This window comes from Gossypium hirsutum, chromosome D09 (assembly GCF_007990345.1).
Source record: "Gossypium hirsutum isolate 1008001.06 chromosome D09, Gossypium_hirsutum_v2.1, whole genome shotgun sequence".
Classification (NCBI taxonomy): domain Eukaryota; kingdom Viridiplantae; phylum Streptophyta; class Magnoliopsida; order Malvales; family Malvaceae; genus Gossypium; species Gossypium hirsutum.
In genome coordinates, this window is record NC_053445.1 from 53,952,300 (window position 1) to 53,972,252 (window position 19,953).

General features: G+C 32.5%; 3 protein-coding genes across 5 annotated transcripts; 1 reads left to right on the top strand and 2 right to left on the bottom strand.

Annotated features, from left to right (window-relative positions):
• Positions 1-2,169: 2,169 nt before the first annotated feature.
• On the bottom strand, positions 2,170-4,808 carry LOC121221059 (eukaryotic translation initiation factor 5A-2). The gene is made up of 5 exons (XM_041101462.1): positions 4,364-4,808; positions 3,421-3,543; positions 3,277-3,333; positions 3,117-3,191; positions 2,170-2,519 (listed from the first exon to the last, which is right to left on the bottom strand). The coding sequence occupies exons 1-5, from the start codon at positions 4,484-4,486 to the stop codon at positions 2,418-2,420; spliced, it is 480 nt and encodes a 159-aa protein (XP_040957396.1). The 5' UTR covers positions 4,487-4,808; the 3' UTR covers positions 2,170-2,417.
• A 746-nt stretch (positions 4,809-5,554) lies between these two features.
• LOC107931497 (heparanase-like protein 1) lies at positions 5,555-13,301 on the top strand. Of its 3 annotated transcripts, none has more exons than XM_041101464.1 (10): positions 5,555-6,125; positions 8,316-8,533; positions 9,544-9,580; positions 9,937-10,120; positions 10,533-10,681; positions 10,995-11,228; positions 11,797-11,986; positions 12,121-12,246; positions 12,583-12,682; positions 12,780-13,301. In XM_041101464.1, exons 2-10 carry the CDS (start codon positions 8,324-8,326, stop codon positions 13,176-13,178), a joined length of 1,629 nt encoding a protein of 542 aa, XP_040957398.1. In that variant the 5' UTR covers positions 5,555-6,125; positions 8,316-8,323; the 3' UTR covers positions 13,179-13,301. The 3 variants fall into 3 exon arrangements, with proteins under 3 accessions (XP_040957398.1, XP_040957399.1, XP_040957397.1); XM_041101465.1 differs by lacking the exon at positions 5,555-6,125 and adding an exon at positions 7,020-7,187; XM_041101463.1 differs by lacking the exon at positions 5,555-6,125 and adding an exon at positions 7,409-8,171.
• Positions 13,302-13,441: 140 nt separating this feature from the next.
• Positions 13,442-18,848, bottom strand: LOC107931496 (plant intracellular Ras-group-related LRR protein 7). Its single transcript, XM_016863400.2, has 10 exons — positions 18,520-18,848; positions 17,384-17,453; positions 17,231-17,277; positions 16,837-16,945; positions 16,599-16,684; positions 16,205-16,295; positions 15,937-16,022; positions 14,712-14,798; positions 14,473-14,606; positions 13,442-13,732 (listed from the first exon to the last, which is right to left on the bottom strand). The coding sequence occupies exons 1-9, from the start codon at positions 18,616-18,618 to the stop codon at positions 14,496-14,498; spliced, it is 786 nt and encodes a 261-aa protein (XP_016718889.1). The 5' UTR covers positions 18,619-18,848; the 3' UTR covers positions 13,442-13,732; positions 14,473-14,495.
• Between the last annotated feature and the right edge of the window lie 1,105 nt (positions 18,849-19,953).

Below are 19,953 nucleotides of genomic sequence, written 5' to 3' on the forward strand. Positions count from 1 at the left end.
TGATTATCAAAATCGATAAAAAAAAATCATTTGAAATAATTTAAGTATTTAAATTTATTGCTATAATTTATAAATGAACGATTATGTAGAAATGTTCATAGATCGAGTTAAATTGAGTCGATTTTTAAATTCAAAAAAAGTCAAGCATGAACCCAGTCTTAGCTAACTAGAATAATATTTTAAAAAAGAATATTTTATAACAATTCAACTGTTTAAATAAAAAATAGTGACATAACTAATTTCATACTGATTCGCCTCTTATAATATTGTTGATGATTGAATTTGAATAACATTATTTATTTATGCAAATTTTTTTATCAATAGAGACAAAAGCTTTTTTTTTAAATGGATTGGGTAGGTTTTTTTTCTTCAAATTATACTTTTAAAAGTTACATATAAAAGAATGTTATATATATATATTACTACTATTATTAGTGTCTACAAACTACAAGCACTTAGTTAGAAGTAATTTATACATTCGTTTTAAAAAGGATTAATTCCACTAATTGTCTCAAAATTACTGTCCATATTCCTCATTGATCCCTATATTTCAATGTCAATTTGTTAGTATTTTTCAACCAGTTTTTTTTTTATCTACATAGCTATTAGCTCATATGTTAAATGTTAATTAATATTTGATTTAAAAAGTATTTAAAAAACTTGTACTTACCTCATGACCATTTTGGATATGTTGTGTTAAAGAAAATCACACAATATCAATAAAATTTAAAAGGGTTTCAATTGAATTTTTTTAATTAAGAGGGACTAAAGTTGTTATTATTCCATTTAGTTGGATGGCAATGCCCTTATTTGCCCCTAGCTACGCCCCTATGCAAGATAATTGCTAGATTGGAAGCACGCGGCTAGTGAGTTTAGAATACAAACCAAGGCTATTTAGTTGAACTAATCCTTTTTAAAATGTTTTTTTTTATTTAAGAAAAAAAACTGTTACTTTCTAAATTTCTCATTTGATTTTTATATAATTTTTAGTTAAGATTTTTCAAAATATCTTAAAATAGAGTATCAAGCAAGGTTGTTAGAATTAGATTGGATCAATTGGTTGGATTAAAAACTAATTAATCATCATTTAAAAGGAATATATTGAACCGATTGACCTGTGAATTAATAAGGACCAATTGTACCAGATTTTTCTAATTTTAAATTATTTTATTATTTTTATGAAATAATAATTTATTTAATTAAATCAGATAAACCAATCAATTCTTGATGAATTGATTGGTTGATCTGATTAAAAAAATTTGGTACCAATAATTTAAATACAAAAACCAACATTTTAAAACAAATTTCCATTAGCTTGGATCATAATGTCAACCATTTAGTTTGGTGATGGCATTTATATTTGCATCCGTCTAATAAATGGGGAAAAACAAAATTGAAGAAGCATGGTAGAGGGGATATTTATTCGGTGATCGACTCTAGTTTAGTCCCTTTGAATTCTAGACGATTTCGGATTTACTCAACTCCAATTATTAGTTATTATTTTTTAAAATAAATATTTATTATTTCATGTTTTACATATATTCAATATCATGCAAATAAAAAATAACATAAATAATATTTTACACTCTATAGATATTTTAAGAACTTAAATCTCACACTAATATATATTAATAAAAACGATGTTTCAACTTATTACGGATTAATTTTAAAATTTTTGAAATTATACCAATTAGTTGATTGAATCGATTTCTCCGGTTCAATTAAATAAATTATTAAAAAATTCATACGGATACTCAATCCAACCCATCCTATCAACTTATCCAATCTAATTCAAAAATTCCAAGTCTTTTATCTCATTATAATCGGTAAACTCGAAGTTTTAAGAATTCACATTTGTAAAAATTACTACGTGTTATAGGCAATTAGCTCAAGTTGACTTATTTAGAGGCATTTATTGTTCAAGCACAATATTTAAGCATATTTTAAGTCTATATTAGTCAAATAAAATTCAAGCACAATCTATGCTCGTCTAATTAATATTAATGATTTTACACTACAATATTATATATTGTTATAAATTTAATTTTTATTTGATATATTGGTTTAGAAAAATATGTGACGCAATATATAAGAATAAAGTAAAGTGATATATTATTACAATATGAAAGCAACAATGCAACAATTAAAATGAAAACGAAGAGCCAAGTGTGTCGAATTTATTTATATTTTATTTTTATAAATATCAATATAATCACGTGACCGTTTCTTAACCCGAAGAGGAACAGTTTTAACATAGCACAACAAACAACTATTTCTGGTGGTGTTTTTTTGGTATCCCTACCAAACATGATAAACAATCCAACACCATTTATATCAGGCACAAACTATAAACGCTTTTTAACAAAAATCTTTCCATGTAAAATCGCAATAAACAGGCTGCAAATAAAAGTCTCTTACTATTTTGGACCAATGTCCTTGAGTGCACAAATCTGTTCCTCCCCCATTGCCGACATAACAGACACCACGAGGTCTTTCCCGTCAGCGAAACCCTCCTTGATCTGCAAGTTATCAGATGAAACAATAATGCAACCATAGTTTCGTGAAAGAGAAACACGAGAACAAATTATTTCAGCTGGTTTTAATGCAGAAAGGATTCAACTTGTAGGAATTCAAAGAGAGTTTGAAATCAATAAACATGAGAAATCGATCCTTAACGAGGATGAAGAGACCTGAATGCAAAATATAAATTTAATTGTTAGGGAACAATAATGCAACCACATTGGTCCTAATATATGCACCATAACGGGTACTAATCATGAAAAATGCATGCGTATGAGTACGTAGAGGAAAATAGAAACGCAAAGTTCGGTAAAATCATAGTAAGAAACATGAGAACAAACAATTTCAGCCAGTTTGAACGTGAAATCCCCCCATTGGAATTTGGATTCAATTGGGATGCCAGCATCGAGAGGCTTGGAAATCAATAACGGCATAAGCCTCTCAGACAATATAATACAAGTAGTCAACTTCCAACCTTAAAACACAGTGTTTTATTTTTTTTTTTAATTCAATTTGGTAAATCAAATAAAACAAAACACTATTCAGTCGCAAAAGAACGGAGTGTAAAAGAATGTATCAAAAAATAGTTAGTTGACCTGTTTCAACAAGTTTTCATCAGTTGGGAGCCTTAGATCATCCTTAGTGTCTCCGCTGTCGGTCAGCAAGCTCACCTGAAATATTTAACTAGTTCAAAACAAAAACAAACACACACGAAAAGAAAAGAAAATAAAGCAAAAAGGAATCAAATGAACTTACAAATCCATCCTCGGAAATGTCGATCAATTGGTAATCAGTACGGTTGACGTGTGGCACCTGTTAGAAACAAACGAAATCATTCACTAACGGAATCCAAGTTACACAACAGATTAAAGTTGAAACCGGGAGGAGAACAATCCATACATCACAATTGTGGGAAGAAGGAACGATATCTTCCAGCTTCTTAGCAGTGAAGATGTCGATCCCAACAAAGTGACACTTAGCATGTCCGTGCTTCCCAGTCTTGGAAGTGGAAACTTCGACAACCTGTTGAATATCAAACAACAACAATCATGTTATCTAAAATTTGCAGATCATATGCACCTATATCTGGTGCAAATTAACGGTCACAGTACTAATTTACAACATGCTATATCATCAACTTGCTAATCATCAGAAGAATCACTCAAAAGTTATAATTATCTTAATACTAAAGGCTCTTAGTTGTTTGTTTTGTTTTGTGAAGTTTATGATTCTGAATCCGGAGTTAATAACGTTTTGCCGCACTTTTTCAGAAAACAAGAGTGAAACTTGTAAATTTCTGAGGGTTAATATATCATTTATAGTTCCTGAGTTTGGTTTCAATGTTTAATTTGGTACCTAAGCCAAATTGGGTCATATGACCCTATGAATATTTGACACTTGTGCTCATGGGTACTTAATTGAAAAAGAAAAACCTTTTTCTTAAGTACCAATTTGAAATCGAAACCAAACTCAAGTATCAAATAATATATTAACCCTTTTTCTTTGCTTAGTTGGCTTCCACTGCTAAACCGGCTGACTTAACCTATTTTAACTAACAATAACATCAGATTAACCATCATAACCGATTGGGCCGAGTCGACTTGTCCAAAGATTATCGTTTAAGTGGACTAAATCAGTTCGAATCGATTTTTCTCACTCCTAATCTAAAATCACTAAAAAGATAACAGGTCTGAACCATCAGATTCTCAATGCAAATTATATAAAAATTTAAAAAAAAACCCTCAAATCTAAAAAATATAATTCCGAGTTCATTTTGGGATAATATCGAAGAGATCCATCAAAAACACACAAAATAGCAAATTCTGAGAATCAAAGTGAGGACCTTGCAAGGACGGCCTTTGATGACGATGTAGCCGTTTTTACGGATAGTACCGGCCTGCTGAGGATAGGTTTTGGAGGCGCCGGCGTCGGCCTTGGACTCGAAATGGTGCTCCTCGTCCGACATTAGCTTAGGATATCAAAGCTCTGTTCTTTTTACTTTCTGGTTTTGCACAAAGCAGAAAATTTGGGAATGAGAAGAGAAGCGTGCGGGTTTTAATTATATATAAAACTTAGGGTAAAATATAGCATAAGTTGCTGTACTTTTTATAAATTTAGAATTTGGTCTCTATACTTTTATTTTTTAAAATTTAATTCCTCATTTCAAATTTTAATCTAACTGTTAAAATTATTTTATGAATTGCATTATATCTGTTAAAAAAGTTAAACCCGAAATTATCGAATATCGAAAAGACTCGACCATTCGTAATTATCCTTTGGAAGAGTGAAGGTTGGTTCGTCTCTTCAACCGTTGATATTTTTAGTAATAATCAGTGATGATGAATGGTTGGAATTATTATAGGGGGAATATGCTGCTGCGTTCTTTGAACGCGACACAATTTGTTTTTCTTTTTGGGGTTATTTTCAACGGAAGCCCCTACATCATAGCTTAGATTTTAATTGAATCCTAAATCTATCATTATTGTTAAGAATGAAGTAACATTTAGCCCCTAAAGTTGGAAACATTTCTCACCTTGATCCCTAAGATTTTTTTAATATACATCAACTTGAATTCTATTAAAGTATGCCAATATTATACTTTGAGGTTGTGTCAAGTCATCATCGTATTTTGTATCTAACATATTGAAAAAACAAAGTGTCATTAAAAGGTGGTGGTATACATTTGGCCAAGGCGGAGAGTCTTTGAAATTGGTTAAATTTATTGGTGATAGGTTTTTGAAGAGGAAGAATGAAAAAAATTGTGATGAGACTCAAGTCTTCTTTAATTGTTATCCTGAACTTATATACTAGGAGACCAAGATGTCTACATGATAGTGAAATCATACATTGTTCCCTTGCGGTGAAATAATGTTTTAGGATATAATTTCTTAAGATGATTAGGTAATCAACGAGTATGGATCCCAATGTATTCTATGTATGTTCAATAAAAATTATCTTATGCAAGCTCGTCACTCGTGATACGTGATACGTCAATTTCGTTTAATCATATGTTTACCCCTTGTGAGAGGTTGGCCTCTGTCCATCATATTTCACTAAAATTTTGCCTATAAGTGATCAACACAAGAGTGCCAAAATCCTGCTCACACGTAATCACCACAAGCGTGCAAAAGCTGTGCAAAAATTCTGCCTACACGTAAATCTCGAGTTAACAAACTTTGATCTCAATCTAACCAGGTCACTTGAATACTCCTCTGTCATTAATATTCGCATGCCTGCGACATCATTCCACCGCCCGGCAGTAGCATACACATTAGACAGAAGTACATAACCTCCTTCACGGTGCGGCCTCAGTTCAATGAGTCGTTTCGCGGCTTGAATCCCAAAATCCACATTCCCTTGAATCTGGCATCCAGTCAGAATATCCTGTAAAACTGCTGGACCTGGCATTGACGAAATTGCATCCTTTGCTTCTTAGAACTTTCCAGCTCAACAAAGCAGATCTATAAGATAGACATAATCATGCCCATTTAAGGTTATACCGTGAGCCCTATACAGTGAACTGAAAAATGCAGGCCTTCTTCAGCTAAACCTGTATGGCTACAGCCTACAAGCATTTAGGATTGCCGTGCAAGTAACCCGATCAGGTAATATGCCTGCCTCCAACATTTGCTTGAAATGCTCAAATGCCTGAATACCACGTCCATTCTGGCCTAGAACTGATATAATGGCACTCCGAGAGCAGATATATCAGTCTAAGAAACCTTGTAGATGGGCATGGACACGGTATTCAGGCGTTAGAACTGATATAATGTCTATCTTATAGTTCTAGGCCAGCAAATCAGACCATCTAATCAAATTGAAAATTGGTCAGTTTATTAATCTAACAAAAGGGTTGAACCGACCCCTTAACGAATCTCTGGGAACCGAGAAAAAATTGATGATTGAAAGTGTGATAAATTTAATTTTTTTAATTAATTAACTAATTATTGTTAGACCTACTATTGACCAATTGAACCTGATTAAATCAGTGGTTTGCTCGGTGAATTTTCAAAAATATTGAAATTTAACCTTGGAATTATTACTAAAATTTTCCGGTTCAAACTCAAATTTAAGTCAAGAATGATTTTCATTATCGTTGACCCAATCTTAAAGCCCCAAGAATCGAGACTAACGTGTGTTTGCCTGGTCTAATGCTCGAGTTCTTCTCATTGAGTAAAAATCATCAAAAGTTGTAGTTGAAGGCATTACTTAGAAAGGCAACAACAATCTCTCTATTTCAACAGCTGTTGTTAAGTCATTGTCTTTGCGGTGCTAATAAGCTTTCCAGCTTAACAAAAAAAATTTACTATACATTCATGGTGAATGTGAAGCTTTTTCTTTTATACGTGAATGATAATGTTTTTAACGTAAATTTTTAGCCAAACCCCACAATTCTGTGTTCTCTGACGCATTTCATCAAACATCTTTTTCGATGTCGTGGAAAAGTGACAGTGGAGCCTTAAAATAATGATTTGACAGTGTATGACTGTGTTCTTGTTTGTTGTTTGCTGTTTCTAAAGAAACTTCGTTGCATTTCCCTGTTTTGCCTTTTTCCCCCCCAAAAGGCTGGTTTCTTATATCGGTTTTCTTCCCCCTCCCTTCTTTTGTTTAACATGTTAGAGTTGAGCTTGATCATAATTCATAATTTTTGTCTTTGGCAATTGCAGGTTAGTTTTCTCTTCAATGGGTCGTTTACAGTTTTGTTGAAGTTTGAAACTTCGACTGATTTTGGATTTGAGTAAAACTCAGTGAAGAACAATGGCCTTATTTTTTGTTCCATTCTTATGGCATATGTACGTTGATGCATTAATGATGTTTTTTTTTATGTTTTGAGATTATATAAATATAAACACTGTCGGTGTTTGAATGAATCTATAAACATGCCTTCTCGATAATTAATATTTTTTTTCTTCTGAAATTTACTTAGAAAATGCTAAATTAGCTCATTGTAAATGGCAGTTCTTAGATGGAATTAGATTAGAAGCTGCAGTCAATTATAAAGTGTGTTATCCCACTATATCCTTACCTGGTTTGGCTTTGATTTAGTTAAAGCATCTGTCTGACAAATATTTTGATATCAACATTGTTGATGTTGAGATCAGACAAACCAGAGATGGTAGTGGCATTGGACGGTTCACTTGATTAGTGTAAGGTGGAGAGCCACGGTAGAGGGTGCTTGGATTATGGTAGTGTTAAATCGGGTATTAAGGAGAAGTGTAGGAGAGAGGGAGAGAGAGAGAAAAAAGAGATCCTGTTTTCAGGCAGGATTAAGGGTTTACATACTCTTAGTTATAATCTCGAGGTGTTATGTGTCATCACCATAAGCAAATCAAAAAAAGGTGGCCTAACGGTCTGTTCCCGTGAGTAGTTGTGACTAAAAGTGGTGATTAATAAGTGGGTTTATCTGTGTTCACATGTGCTTATGCGACTGTAGAGTCGAGGAGTGCCCTGAGGGGTTTATCCAAAGAGTAAGCAAGACTTTTGTTCGACACAAGTCTGAGGGTTGTTTATGAGGGTATAAGGTCTCCGAGAGTAAAGGTATAACAAACATGGTAGAAAAATCTTAAAAAAAAGTTCAGCCTACTTGTGTCACATGTACCCTTATACTATAATCATCCGATTCCTAACACAGCTGCAAATAGCTGAGCAAGGTATTAAGATTTGATTTCTTTCAATTTAGTAATATTCTGGAAAGATGTTTGAAACATTCAAGATTCTTTGTTTTTGCAACTCATTTCATGTTATGCCACAAGAGAGGTTCAATTTCTGATAGAATTGTGTAACTTTGTTCACAGTTAATGAAATGGAATTTGGCATGATTTTGATCTTATTTGTGGCTTCAATCCCTACAATTTTGGCTGAAGATATTAGTTATGGAACAATTGTAGTTGATGGGACTACAAGTATTGCTCAAACCGATGATAATTTCGTTTGTGCTACAATCGATTGGTGGCCTCATGATAAGTGTGATTATAAGCAGTGTCCGTGGCACTATACATCTGCAATAACTTTGGTGAGGATTCTTCTTAAGATTAAATTTTCTTTTTGAATTTATTGTTTTTTTTGTTATGTTACACGCATTTAAGAGTAGTATTGAATATGAGTATATTTTTTTTATATTGGATAAATTTTATCGAAGCTCACTAAATGATTAGTAAATTTATATTTTAATTACTTAATTTTAAAAAGTTACAAAATAGCTAATAAACAATTCAAAAAATTTTATTTCAGTCACTGAATTATTAAAATTGCTATTGTATGACATTCCCTGTTCACACTGTCTACACTAATCAAAAGCTCTTCTACATTTTTAGTTTTTTTTCATTAAACAATTGTGAACATTACGAATTTGTGAACCAAAATCCAAACAGCTTCTTCAATCTCCGGCATTGATCGTCAAATCAACTTGGATATGAGTTATGTTCTTCTACTCATCAATGGGTACTGATTTACTGTATTAATTGTTGAATTGTCATTTAGAGCTCAGAATCTAAATTTAAAAAGAGTAAAAAGAAAAACTTAATAGCCCAATAATTTAAATATAAATTTTCGAATAGCTTAATGACTTAAATAAAAATTTTTAAATAGTTCAGTGACCATTTTGTAACTTTTTGAAGTTAAGTGACTAAGATGTAAATTTACTAATAATTTAATGACATTTGGTGTAGTTTATCTTTTCATATTTTCGAAATAAGACTCCCCTACCCTTGTCTTAATATGTATCAAAGAAGGATACTTTAGGAAAAAGAAAAGCTAGAGCAATATAATTAGGATGAAGTCAGAAAATTGTTTTAGGGAGCAAAAATTAAATTATATATTTTTACGATAGTAAAAATATAATTTCACCACTTTAATATCTATATCTTTATAATTTTTAAAAGATTAAATTAATTTTTTATCATTTTAGGGGGTCAAAGTAAAATTTTACCTTTACTAATTTAAATGTTCATAAAGAGTACCCCTGAATATAGCTGTTATTGAAGCAATTTAGTAACTAAATCTGCTTTTCTGGTTTTGTAACAGGACCTGTCTCATCCTATCCTTACCAAAGCAATCCAAGGTTTGTATTTATACTATCCTGTTTCAGGGTGAATTCGGATACATATGGTTATATTCGATTTTTTATATTCAGAAGACCATACCTCATACACCCAAGGGGTAGGCAGGGCCCTGGCCCTTAAAAATGGCAAAATATTATCCTAGTCTTTTAAAGTTTTTAAAACTATAATTTAATGGTAAATATACACTTTTGCCCTTCAAAAATGAAAAATTTTCAGTTTTATTTTTTTAAAACTTCTAAAATAATAAGAATATATAAAGGTATAATTGTACTTTGACAGCTTCGTTTCTGTATGTTGCTGAGTTTATTTGTTGTGAAGCATGATTGGGCTAATCTTTGTTCTTCACATTGTATAGCTTTCAACCGTTTGAGAATACGAATTGGAGGGTCTTTGCAAGATCAAGTGTTGTATAATGTTGGAAATTTGAAGTCTCCTTGCCATCCATTCAGAAAGATGAAACATGGGCTGTTTGGATTTTCAAAGGGATGTTTGCAGATGAAAAGGTGGGATGAACTAAACCATTTCTTCAATGCTACCAGGTAAGATTAGCATTTCAAGTATTGTAAAATTCCCCATAGAAGGTAAATTTAAAAAGTTTTCAACACATATAAATATACATTAAGGTTTGTTTGCATAGGGTATTTCAAGGAAGATATTCATTTCGATGCGCGAATTTGACAATTAAGACTATTTTGGTATTAGAATTTGACAACTAAATTTATTTTGATCTTTAAACTTAAATTTCATCAAAAATTAATTATGTGACCAGTATTCTTAAAATATAATTGGGTTGGTCGATCATACCCTTTTACCCCTAAACTATTTTCTTGACTTCACCCGTGATCACATCCTTATGCTCATATTTAGTTTTCAAGAAAAATGAATAGTAGAAGCAACCTATATAAAGCTTATACTGCTAATACGAGTATCACTTGATTCCAAATTTTGCAGTGTGATGTTGACCTTTGGCTTGAATGCACTCTATGGGAGACATAAAATAAAGGGGAGCCTTTGGGGAGGGGAATGGGACTCTAGCAATGCACAAGATTTTATCAAGTACTCCATTTCAAAGGGATACCAGATAGATTCATGGGAATATGGTACACAGCACTTTATATTAGTAGTGATAATGGTCCATTCGGTTTAGATTTGGAAATTTTCTGCAGTAGTTTTCTAAAAACTGAATTAAATACAATAGATAATTAACTTGATTCGAATCGAATTTCATTTATTCGGTTTTGGAGGGTGTCGCTTCATCTTACTATGACACCAACATTTTTTTATTTTTTTATTTTAATAATGATTAATAATATTTAATTTATATTTTGAATGCAACGCCGATTTTTACTGTAGCAAACATGTCATTTTTGTAACTAGTTTAGAATCTAATGAAGCCTTTGTCTACTGTTTTAGGTAATGAATTGAGTGGAAATGGTGTTGGTGCACATGTTCATGCTGACCGATACGGGAAAGATTTGATCCACCTAAAGAAAATCATAAAAGAGTTATACAGAGGCTCCCAATTTGAACCATCATTAGTTGCACCAGGAGGATTCTTTAACCAACAATGGTTCACCAAGCTTCTTCAGGTCTCTGGCTCAAATGTACTTGATGCTATAAGCCATCACATATACAATTTGGGTGCTGGTGAGTTTAGGGTAGTTTCTTATACATGGTAAAAATTTCGTGGAAGTCTATATATTAAGAGTCAGATTGTGCTTTACTCGCTACTTAAAAAATAGGTAAATTAACATAGTTGATGGAATAACTAGACAGTGACACGTGGCATGCCACGTGTACCTCCTACTGATGTCCATAAACAATTTTTAACCGTAAAAATAGATGAAATTTTTAATAAAAGGACCAGTTTGCCTTTTGATCTAACATATAGGGACTAATTTGCCCATTTTTTGAGTACATGAGAAAAAATGCAATCTAACTTCTAGCCTCCATAATACTTATATCACTTATACACTGTGTTGAAAAACCAGGATCAAATCAGTTGGTTGAATTGAGTTGAATACTTCACTTGGTTCAACTAAAAAGAATTGGATTAGATGAGAATAAACCCTGTTTTTATTTTGAAAAGACTTGGTTAACAGACATTTCGCTTATAACATTGGAACATATACTCTTTTGTAATGGGAGTGTATCATTGTGTTGGTGCTCCGTAGGCCTCTATCTGATATATTTTAAGCCTTATTTTTCAATTCAGGTTCTGATCCCAAACTTGTGAGTAAGATATTGGATCCTAACCACTTGAACAAGGTTGCAAATACTTTCATCAATCTTGCACGCACCGTCCAGACGCATGGTCCTTGGTCTTCCGCATGGGTCGGAGAATCCGGTGGGGCTTATAACAGCGGCGGTCCTCACGTGTCTGACACATTCGTCAACAGCTTTTGGTAATCACAATTTCTGAACTAAACCCGTTTAGCATTACCCTTTGGTATACAGGTTGGCTTTTGTGGTTGAAATCATAAATTAAGAGTTTGAAAATTGAGTTTTGAGTGAAATGATCTTATTGTCATGATTTTAGGTATTTAGATCAACTTGGAATGGCTTCCAAGTACCAAACTAAAGTATATTGTCGGCAAACACTAATTGGTGGCAACTATGGTCTTCTCAATGCCACAACATATGTTCCAAACCCCGATTATTACAGGCAAGAAATAGACATTTCAAGTTCTTTGCTTGTTTGTCATTTTGGTTTTACGTTGCTTCGTTTTTGCTTAAAATATTCGTACCTGACATACATTGAAATATAGGACCGACCAAATATATGGAAAAACTTTTAAAAAAATTGAAGAGAAGCATAAAGGTATCTGACATTGACACTCAAATCCGAGTGGTGAACTTGAAGGGGGAAGGGTGACAGAACTGTGGAGTTTATTTCATATATAAGTGTGTTCTTTGCTTTCGAACATATCAGACACTGACACTGAAATTTGACTAACTTTGTGTATAAAGACCTTTTTTATGTTTTAATGGTGCTGAACAGTGCACTTCTATGGCATCGTTTGATGGGAAAAGTGGTTTTAGCTGTTGGTAGTGATGCATCCCCCTTTTTGCGATCTTACGCCCATTGTTCTAAAGGAAGAGTGAGTGAGATTATGTTGCGGATGATTTTTCGGAAAATTCTTAAAATATATGAAAAGTTTTAATATATATCTATATTTAACATTCATGTCTATGCAGATTGGTGTGACTTTACTCGTGATCAACTTGAGTGATCAGACGAAATTCATTACGGATGTTCAAAACAGTATGAACAACAACATCAGGTTGGCTACAGAACAACAAAACATCAGCAGGAAGAGCTTCTCACGGAGTCTTAAGAACACAGCTTCCGGAGCCGAAATCAAAGCTTCTTCTGACGAATATTCATACAGAGAAGAGTATCATTTAACTCCAAAAAATGGGTACCTTCAAACCCGAACTATGGTTCTTAATGGCATTCCTTTAGAACTTACAAGTACTGGAAACATCCCAAGGCTAGACCCTATTCGTGTTAATGTTAAGTCTCCGATATCCATCACTCCGTTGTCAATTGCCTTCCTAGTATTCCCCGACTTTGCTGCTCCGGCTTGCAGATAATCGTTCGAGATTCCCTTTCATATGCTATAATATAGCTTTTCTAGGTTAGTACAGTTTTTTTGTCGACTTTAATATCTATACTCGTATTATCCTCTAAATATAAGAAAATTCCTTTGTCCTTTACATATATGTATATGCATGTTAAATTAAAATTTCCACTAGAATGAATTATTTAATTAACCTGATTTATTTTAAAAAAATTAGCATCTTCAGTCACCCAAAATGCAAATGATTTTAAAATCTAGGGATTGAAATTAATCATTGTACCTAATCACTAGGATTTCAAGTTGTAATTCACTATAAAAATATTTCAAAAGCGAAACCATCCTTTTAACGATATACAAGTCTCTGCAAATTACATGCATTATGGTAAAAACTATAAATAAAAACGAAAGCTAAATATCAATTATTTACAAATAAAATCCAACCCCAATTTTGCAAATATACATTTTATTTTTTAAGAGAAAAAAAACTAGTAAATTATCAACATGATCTGTCCCAATCCACACTCTTTGGTATCTGTTGCTGCTCAAGATTTGAAACCATTGTCCCCTCTGTTCAAATGGGAAAAAGAAAAGGTTGATTTTAATATAAAAAAAAGGGGAATATACAAGACAATATATGGAGTTCCTAATTCGGGAAAACATGTAAATTGGCCTCTAACGGTACACTTTTTAACAATTCGACACCTAAAAATGATATTCATACTCGGGTACATGAACTTTCATTTCCGTTGAGTTAATGTACCTAATTGTAAACTTTGTTCTTACACTACCGATTCGCTAAAAAGATGTATGGATCTTTGGGATAAGGTGGGACGGATTTTATCTAAAACTGTCCTGACCAAACCTAAAAATGATCCACCTACCTGCTCCTAAACCCAATTTAAGGAAAAAAAACTGTCCCTTAATGATCAGGTCAGGATAAAAGCCGATAAATTCGGGTTACTTTGCCAACCCTAGGAGGACATGGTTTAGCCTGCATGCATCCTACTTCATCTATAAACTATCAATTTGTTTCAGCGCAAGTACTTTCTGCAGCCAATAAGCTCTATGTCGTATGTATCGGCATTATGTATAAGAACAGCAACAGCTGATTTTACCATTTTTCCGGTTCGAGTATCTCTAGTCTTAAATATCAAAAGGTCTAAAAATAAATCACTAATTTAAGTGATACATCATCAAGACTCGAATACCTCATAGAATAGTACTGACATAACATCATTTAAGCTGTTTTATCCAATAACTTCAGTGTCTATGTGCAATAAACTTAATGCTGTAAGACTCAAACTTACCGGAACTAGAAATGCAGCAGAGTTTATAGATCGACACCCTCATCAAGGCCATTCGAACCAATCATCACATTAGAGTCAATTTGCTTGTCAAACTTCTTCTTCCTTCTTGCTTCGAATTCTTGGAACCCTTCCATCTGAATATGTATTTTTTCAGTTAATTAAAACACATGAAGCTTTAGTGATTTTTATTTTCTGGATTACTTGAACCATATCTGGAAGTGAATCATGGAGATACTTACTTGCTGAAACTGATCCATTGAAATAGGATTGCCGTGCAGAGAGATATTCTGAAGAGCTTTGCAGTCTTTCAATAAATTAGGAGGAATCTGTCAACCAAGAGATATCGGTGTATAAATCGAAAATGAACTACAGAACACTGTCCTCAAACAATGTATATAACAAAAATCACAGAGCTTAACATTCAGATTCTTTTTCCACTCAGTAAAGCGAATCTGCATGAGTTGCTATGTACATATTTGTATAAGCTGCATTCACATAGGGAGTTCCGTGCTATGGTACTTGGACTAAGATGTTAGTGTTAAGTATGAGAATATTCAATTTTTCTAGGTTTTTCCATGTATTTAGCGGGTCCTTGGAAGCTCAATCCCTATATCCATATCCAAAATTTTGTCAAACATGTCACGGGTACGGATATCTAAAGAATATATAAAGAGTTGGAGCAATCAGCAACCCAGGTCCTCTGCAGCCAATGCACAGCTGAAATCTAGCTCTCCACATAAGATACACCTGCTTGATTTTATAATTATATTTTTTCCGTATGATTCAATTATTTAAAGGAAAGTATACATTCTTTATGTTAAGAACTATGCTGTCTGGACTCTTCATTTTTCTTAAAGTACACATTTCTGGACATAGGTATAAAGGATATAACTCTCCAAATACATTGAAAAACCTAAAAATTGAACATATCCGTGTCTGACACATGCCAGTATTGGCCACGTCATTGCATGAACCTACATGATCAGCAACAAGTATTCAAACCAAGCTTTTCAAACCTAATCTTCTCAAATATTCGCATTTTATCCATTTCAGCATTAATTTTCAATTGTACCATAAGGCCTCTACCAAAACCTTAAAGGATATCTTTGAAAGCTTCCTGATTTAGACAAAACACAATTGAGAAACATTGCCATATTTCTTGTAAGACATCAGCTGATGTTTCCCCGACTCCTCATTTTTCTTGAAGTGCCCATGTCCAAAACTTGTGTCTAATACAAGGATACAGGGGTACAACTTCCAAGGATCCTCCAAATACATGGAGAAATCTAGAAAAATCTGATCATACTTATGTCGGGTACATACTCATATTTGACATTCACACACAAGGCCGAACAACTTAGGTAACCAGCACGACTTATGCAAAGAGCAAAAGAAATTCGAAAAAACTACTAGTGTTATGCAGCAGGAAGAAGTTAGAAATGATGCGAACAGTGTATTAAATACCTGGCTGACTTTGTTATTGTTTAAACAAAGTGACTTTAAGTGAACAAGATTGCAAACAGATGCAGGAAGTTCTTCGATAAGATTATCTGCAAATTTACACAAAGTCATAAATCCTTAAGTTTTAGAAATATGATAGAAATACATGAAAGTAGAAAAACAATGTCTAACACATATTTGAAAAACAATTATTTAACAAATGAGCTTTAAAAGCGGGCAAGCAATTTTAGTAGAGAAGTGATAACTGCTAAATATGCATGCATAAACATACCATTCGCTTGCAGCTCTTCCAAAGAAAAGCAGCTCCCAACTGATTCAGGAAGATACTTTAACTTGTTGTTAGACACATTAAGTAATGACAACTGCAGTACAAAACAACGTAAATTAGATCCATGAACTATTTGAAACATTCTAAACATATGGCATACCCCACTCATTTATTGTAGGTTTACTTAGTGCTTTATCAAATGTCTAATACCTCTTAGCATTCTTTTTCTTCATTAACAAATTACCATATAATAATCGTAAAAATCAAAATAAGATTAACTTGGCTGATCTCGAGATTATTACGGAAGCTTAAACCAGGCAAAGATGCAAATCTTTGTGAAACCAAGAATCAAGAACAGTTCTACAAGGTTCATTATTATATAAGTAGGGTCACTTACATTGCGCAAGCTGCCAATAGTCTCGGGCAAGGACATTAACATATTTCCAGAGATCGATAACTTCTCAAGTCTTACCAGCTGGCCCACTGGACAGAAGAATGCAGTTAGAAGGCAGTGAGACAGTACATTTACCCCATGAAGTTTGCAGACATTGCCACGAAAGCAAATCCGCAAACAATGGAGGCAAAGAAATGGGTACATATTAGATTTTTCTTACTTATTTAGAAAAGGATATTACATTCATCAGGTAAGGAAGTAATTTGATTCCCATCAAGTATCATAACTTTCAGAGACTGAAGCTTCCCGATATTAATTGGTAGTCGCTCGATAAGATTAGTGGCTAAAATCTGGATGGGGAAAAAAGAGAAAGAGATACGTTAAAAGGTAGCTAAGCTTTAAATAAAATCTCTTCATCCATCGCAATAAGTGAATATGCTAATGAGGACAGACAAATATTCATGTTTGATAAAATAATTTAATCAAATGCATTTGCTGATTATAACAGCACACTCAGTGTCGCAAAAAGTTACGAACACGGAAACAGTAATTCAACAAGAAAACAGCATTATTCAACATGTACGTGTCAAAAGAAGCTGTAAATATTGCTAACAGTACTTGCACGTAAGTCTTACCAGACGCTGCATGTTGACTAATTTGCTGATATCCACAGGAATTTCAACTGCACGGAAAGATAAAATTAATTAATAAACCTAAGAATTCACTAAGCCAGTTTAAGATTCTTTTTTTCTCCTTAAAGGAAATTCTTAAGTTGGGACAGGCCGAACCTAATTTATTGTGCGTTAAATCAAGAGTACGCACAGATCTATCCAGCTCAAGAACTTCATCGGGAAATGTCTGTTCAAGTCAAAGCGCACATCAGCAGACACACAATTGAACAAATGCAAGAATCCCCCAATAGAAGAACAACCATGTGTTTTCATCCAATACGGCATAACATTTGAATAACCAATTAGCATGAACCCTGCATCTATCTAATTGTAATAGATCCCCACACAAAAGGCCAACATGTTAGATTAAGGCTTTCTTTGATTGCCATTTTGGATAGGAATGGCAACGGTTCGGTTTGGTTACGAGAAAAATTTATGGTCAATGTGCCATATTTTGGTTTCTTTTGAAAACTGAACCAACCCAAACTGAATTCAATTGTTTATTCATTGGGTTTTAATTTTTTTCTTAAAAAAAATCATTTATATAATATTTTAAAGGTTTTCTTTTCTCTAAAACAGGAATAAAAATAACATATTATACAAAATTAAATAAAAAAATTCAGTTCAATGTGAATAATGACAGCTTTTCATCTTAGGACCAAGGAACCATAAACCGAACACCAATTAGAAATGGACCAAATACAATAAAAACTGAACCAAACACTACAGTTCTCAACCCTAGCTTTGGCTACTTGATTTTTATAGTTTTTTGCTCATAGAAAGGTGTTTTAAAAAAAAAAGCTAAAAAGCAAAACAACAATTAATCAAAAATAAATTAATGACTAAAACACAATACCAATTCTGACCTAGTTGACTAAATGTAAATTCATGCCTTCAATTCTCCAGGAACAAAGCATCTTTAATTTGCAATTCATAATAACTATTAGCAAACAAAATTAAATGATAAAATACTTAATTACACATTTAAATAACAAAAATTCATGGAAAACTTACTGTATAAAGACCCCAAAACACACACACACGCACACATGGGATTGCGGTGCAGAATTGGTCTAATAATAAGCAATAAAAACACTCTTAAAAGCTCTAAAATAACATCGAATCAAATAAATTTAAGATAAACCCAGAAATCATAATCATCTAAAATATCTATCGACTTCCTCGAAATACTCGAATTACATATAAACGGATCAAAAAAACAAAAAAGCACCCAAGAGAGGTAAATGGCTTGCCTTCAATTTGGCATCACGTAAAGCAACAATGCCAGTTGATCGCCACCGAGCAATCCTATTAGCTTTGGAATCAGCGCCTTTACTTTGACAACATCCCATCTTTTTTTCCTAAAAAATATTCCTTCTCTTTCCCACTATTTTCCCAGAGAATTTAACCGGGAAAGAAACTATGGAGAAGGGAAAAAAGGAAAGGAAGGAGATTAAACAGATGAGTTAACAAAGCTTTGAACAGTCTTCAAATGGTGTGCTATTGTTTTTGGTGCAGACGAAAAACCGCGTTGCTCTGAGGTGGGAATTTTTTTGACGTTTTCTGTTGATATATAGGTGAGTTCCTATGGCCAACTCGTTCACCGTATTTTGTGTTAAAAACCATGTTTTAAGAAAATATTTTTAATTTTTAATATATGTTTTGAGAGAGATTTATACTATTGTACCATAACACACCCACTAAGTGGGTGAACAAAATAATATGATTTAAAAGAAAAATGTTAAGCCTAGTTTGGGCATTCACATATATAAATTGTAACTTATAAAATAAAAAATAAGTTTATTGTATTATTTACTAATTCAAATAACTTTTTATTAACTCAAAACATTATAATAACTTAAATATTTATTAGCCATAACTGTAGTTAATATATGGATCATTATTAGACTAACTCACAAATGAATTAAAATATTATGAAATGTCTCATTTAATTAATTTTTTTTTGAAAAAAATCTTGTAAACTTTTACCTGCCCCGGCTTCAACCTAAAATTTGATCAATCCACTCTGATCCTAATTTTTGATAAAAAAATCCACAAAATTCGACTCCGACTTAACCCAATCCCAAATTTAATTTAATTATCAATTTTGAAGTAAATAAATTTATTTTATTTTTATTTTGAAACAAATAAAATTTTTTAGTTTAAAATTAAAACAATATTTATTTAATTATTTAAAGTAAAAACTTATTATGTATATTAAATATACTTTTGTAAATATTTCGAAATGAGTGGGCAGATTTACCTCAAAAATCGAGTGAAACCTCGAGGTTGTTTTATGATAACAATGGTTATTTAGCACATTTTTTCGCTTATAAAATTAGCAATTTTTAATTTATATGAAATATAAAAAACTTGCAGACTTTTAATATTAGATTGATGATAATATAATGAAATTTTAATACATAAAGCAATAAAAAGTGGCTTCCGACAATATATTTATTTATTTATTTATACATAAAAACACAAATATAAATTTCAAAACATTATGTAATCATATCTCGTACGGGTAAAATAGTATCACTAAGAACCTTTATACTAAAGTTCAGATCACATTTTACCCCTTTTATTTAAAAAATATAAAAAAAAATAAGAAATACACATATGTCATGTGGACTTCAAAACGAAAGCGACAAAATGCAATCCAATTTCTCTAGGTACAAGGACCT

Coding starts and splice junctions, on each gene's coding strand:
- LOC121221059 (XM_041101462.1), bottom strand. CDS start 4,486: ATGTCGGACGAGGAGCACCATTTCGAGTCCAAGGCCGACGCCGGCGCC. Junction 3,334..3,420: donor CTTCTTCCCACAATTGTGAT/GTATGGATTGTT, acceptor TGTTTCTAACAG/GTGCCACACGTCAACCGTAC. Junction 3,192..3,276: donor ACATTTCCGAGGATGGATTT/GTAAGTTCATTT, acceptor TAAATATTTCAG/GTGAGCTTGCTGACCGACAG.
- LOC107931497 (XM_041101463.1), top strand. CDS start 8,114: ATGTACCCTTATACTATAATCATCCGATTCCTAACACAGCTGCAAATA. Junction 10,121..10,532: donor CATTTCTTCAATGCTACCAG/GTAAGATTAGCA, acceptor CAAATTTTGCAG/TGTGATGTTGACCTTTGGCT. Junction 10,682..10,994: donor GATAGATTCATGGGAATATG/GTACACAGCACT, acceptor CTACTGTTTTAG/GTAATGAATTGAGTGGAAAT.
- LOC107931496 (XM_016863400.2), bottom strand. CDS start 18,618: ATGGGATGTTGTCAAAGTAAAGGCGCTGATTCCAAAGCTAATAGGATT. Junction 16,946..17,230: donor TAGTCAACATGCAGCGTCTG/GTAAGACTTACG, acceptor TTCCCCATCCAG/ATTTTAGCCACTAATCTTAT. Junction 16,685..16,836: donor TACTTCCTTACCTGATGAAT/GTAATATCCTTT, acceptor TCTTCTGTCCAG/TGGGCCAGCTGGTAAGACTT.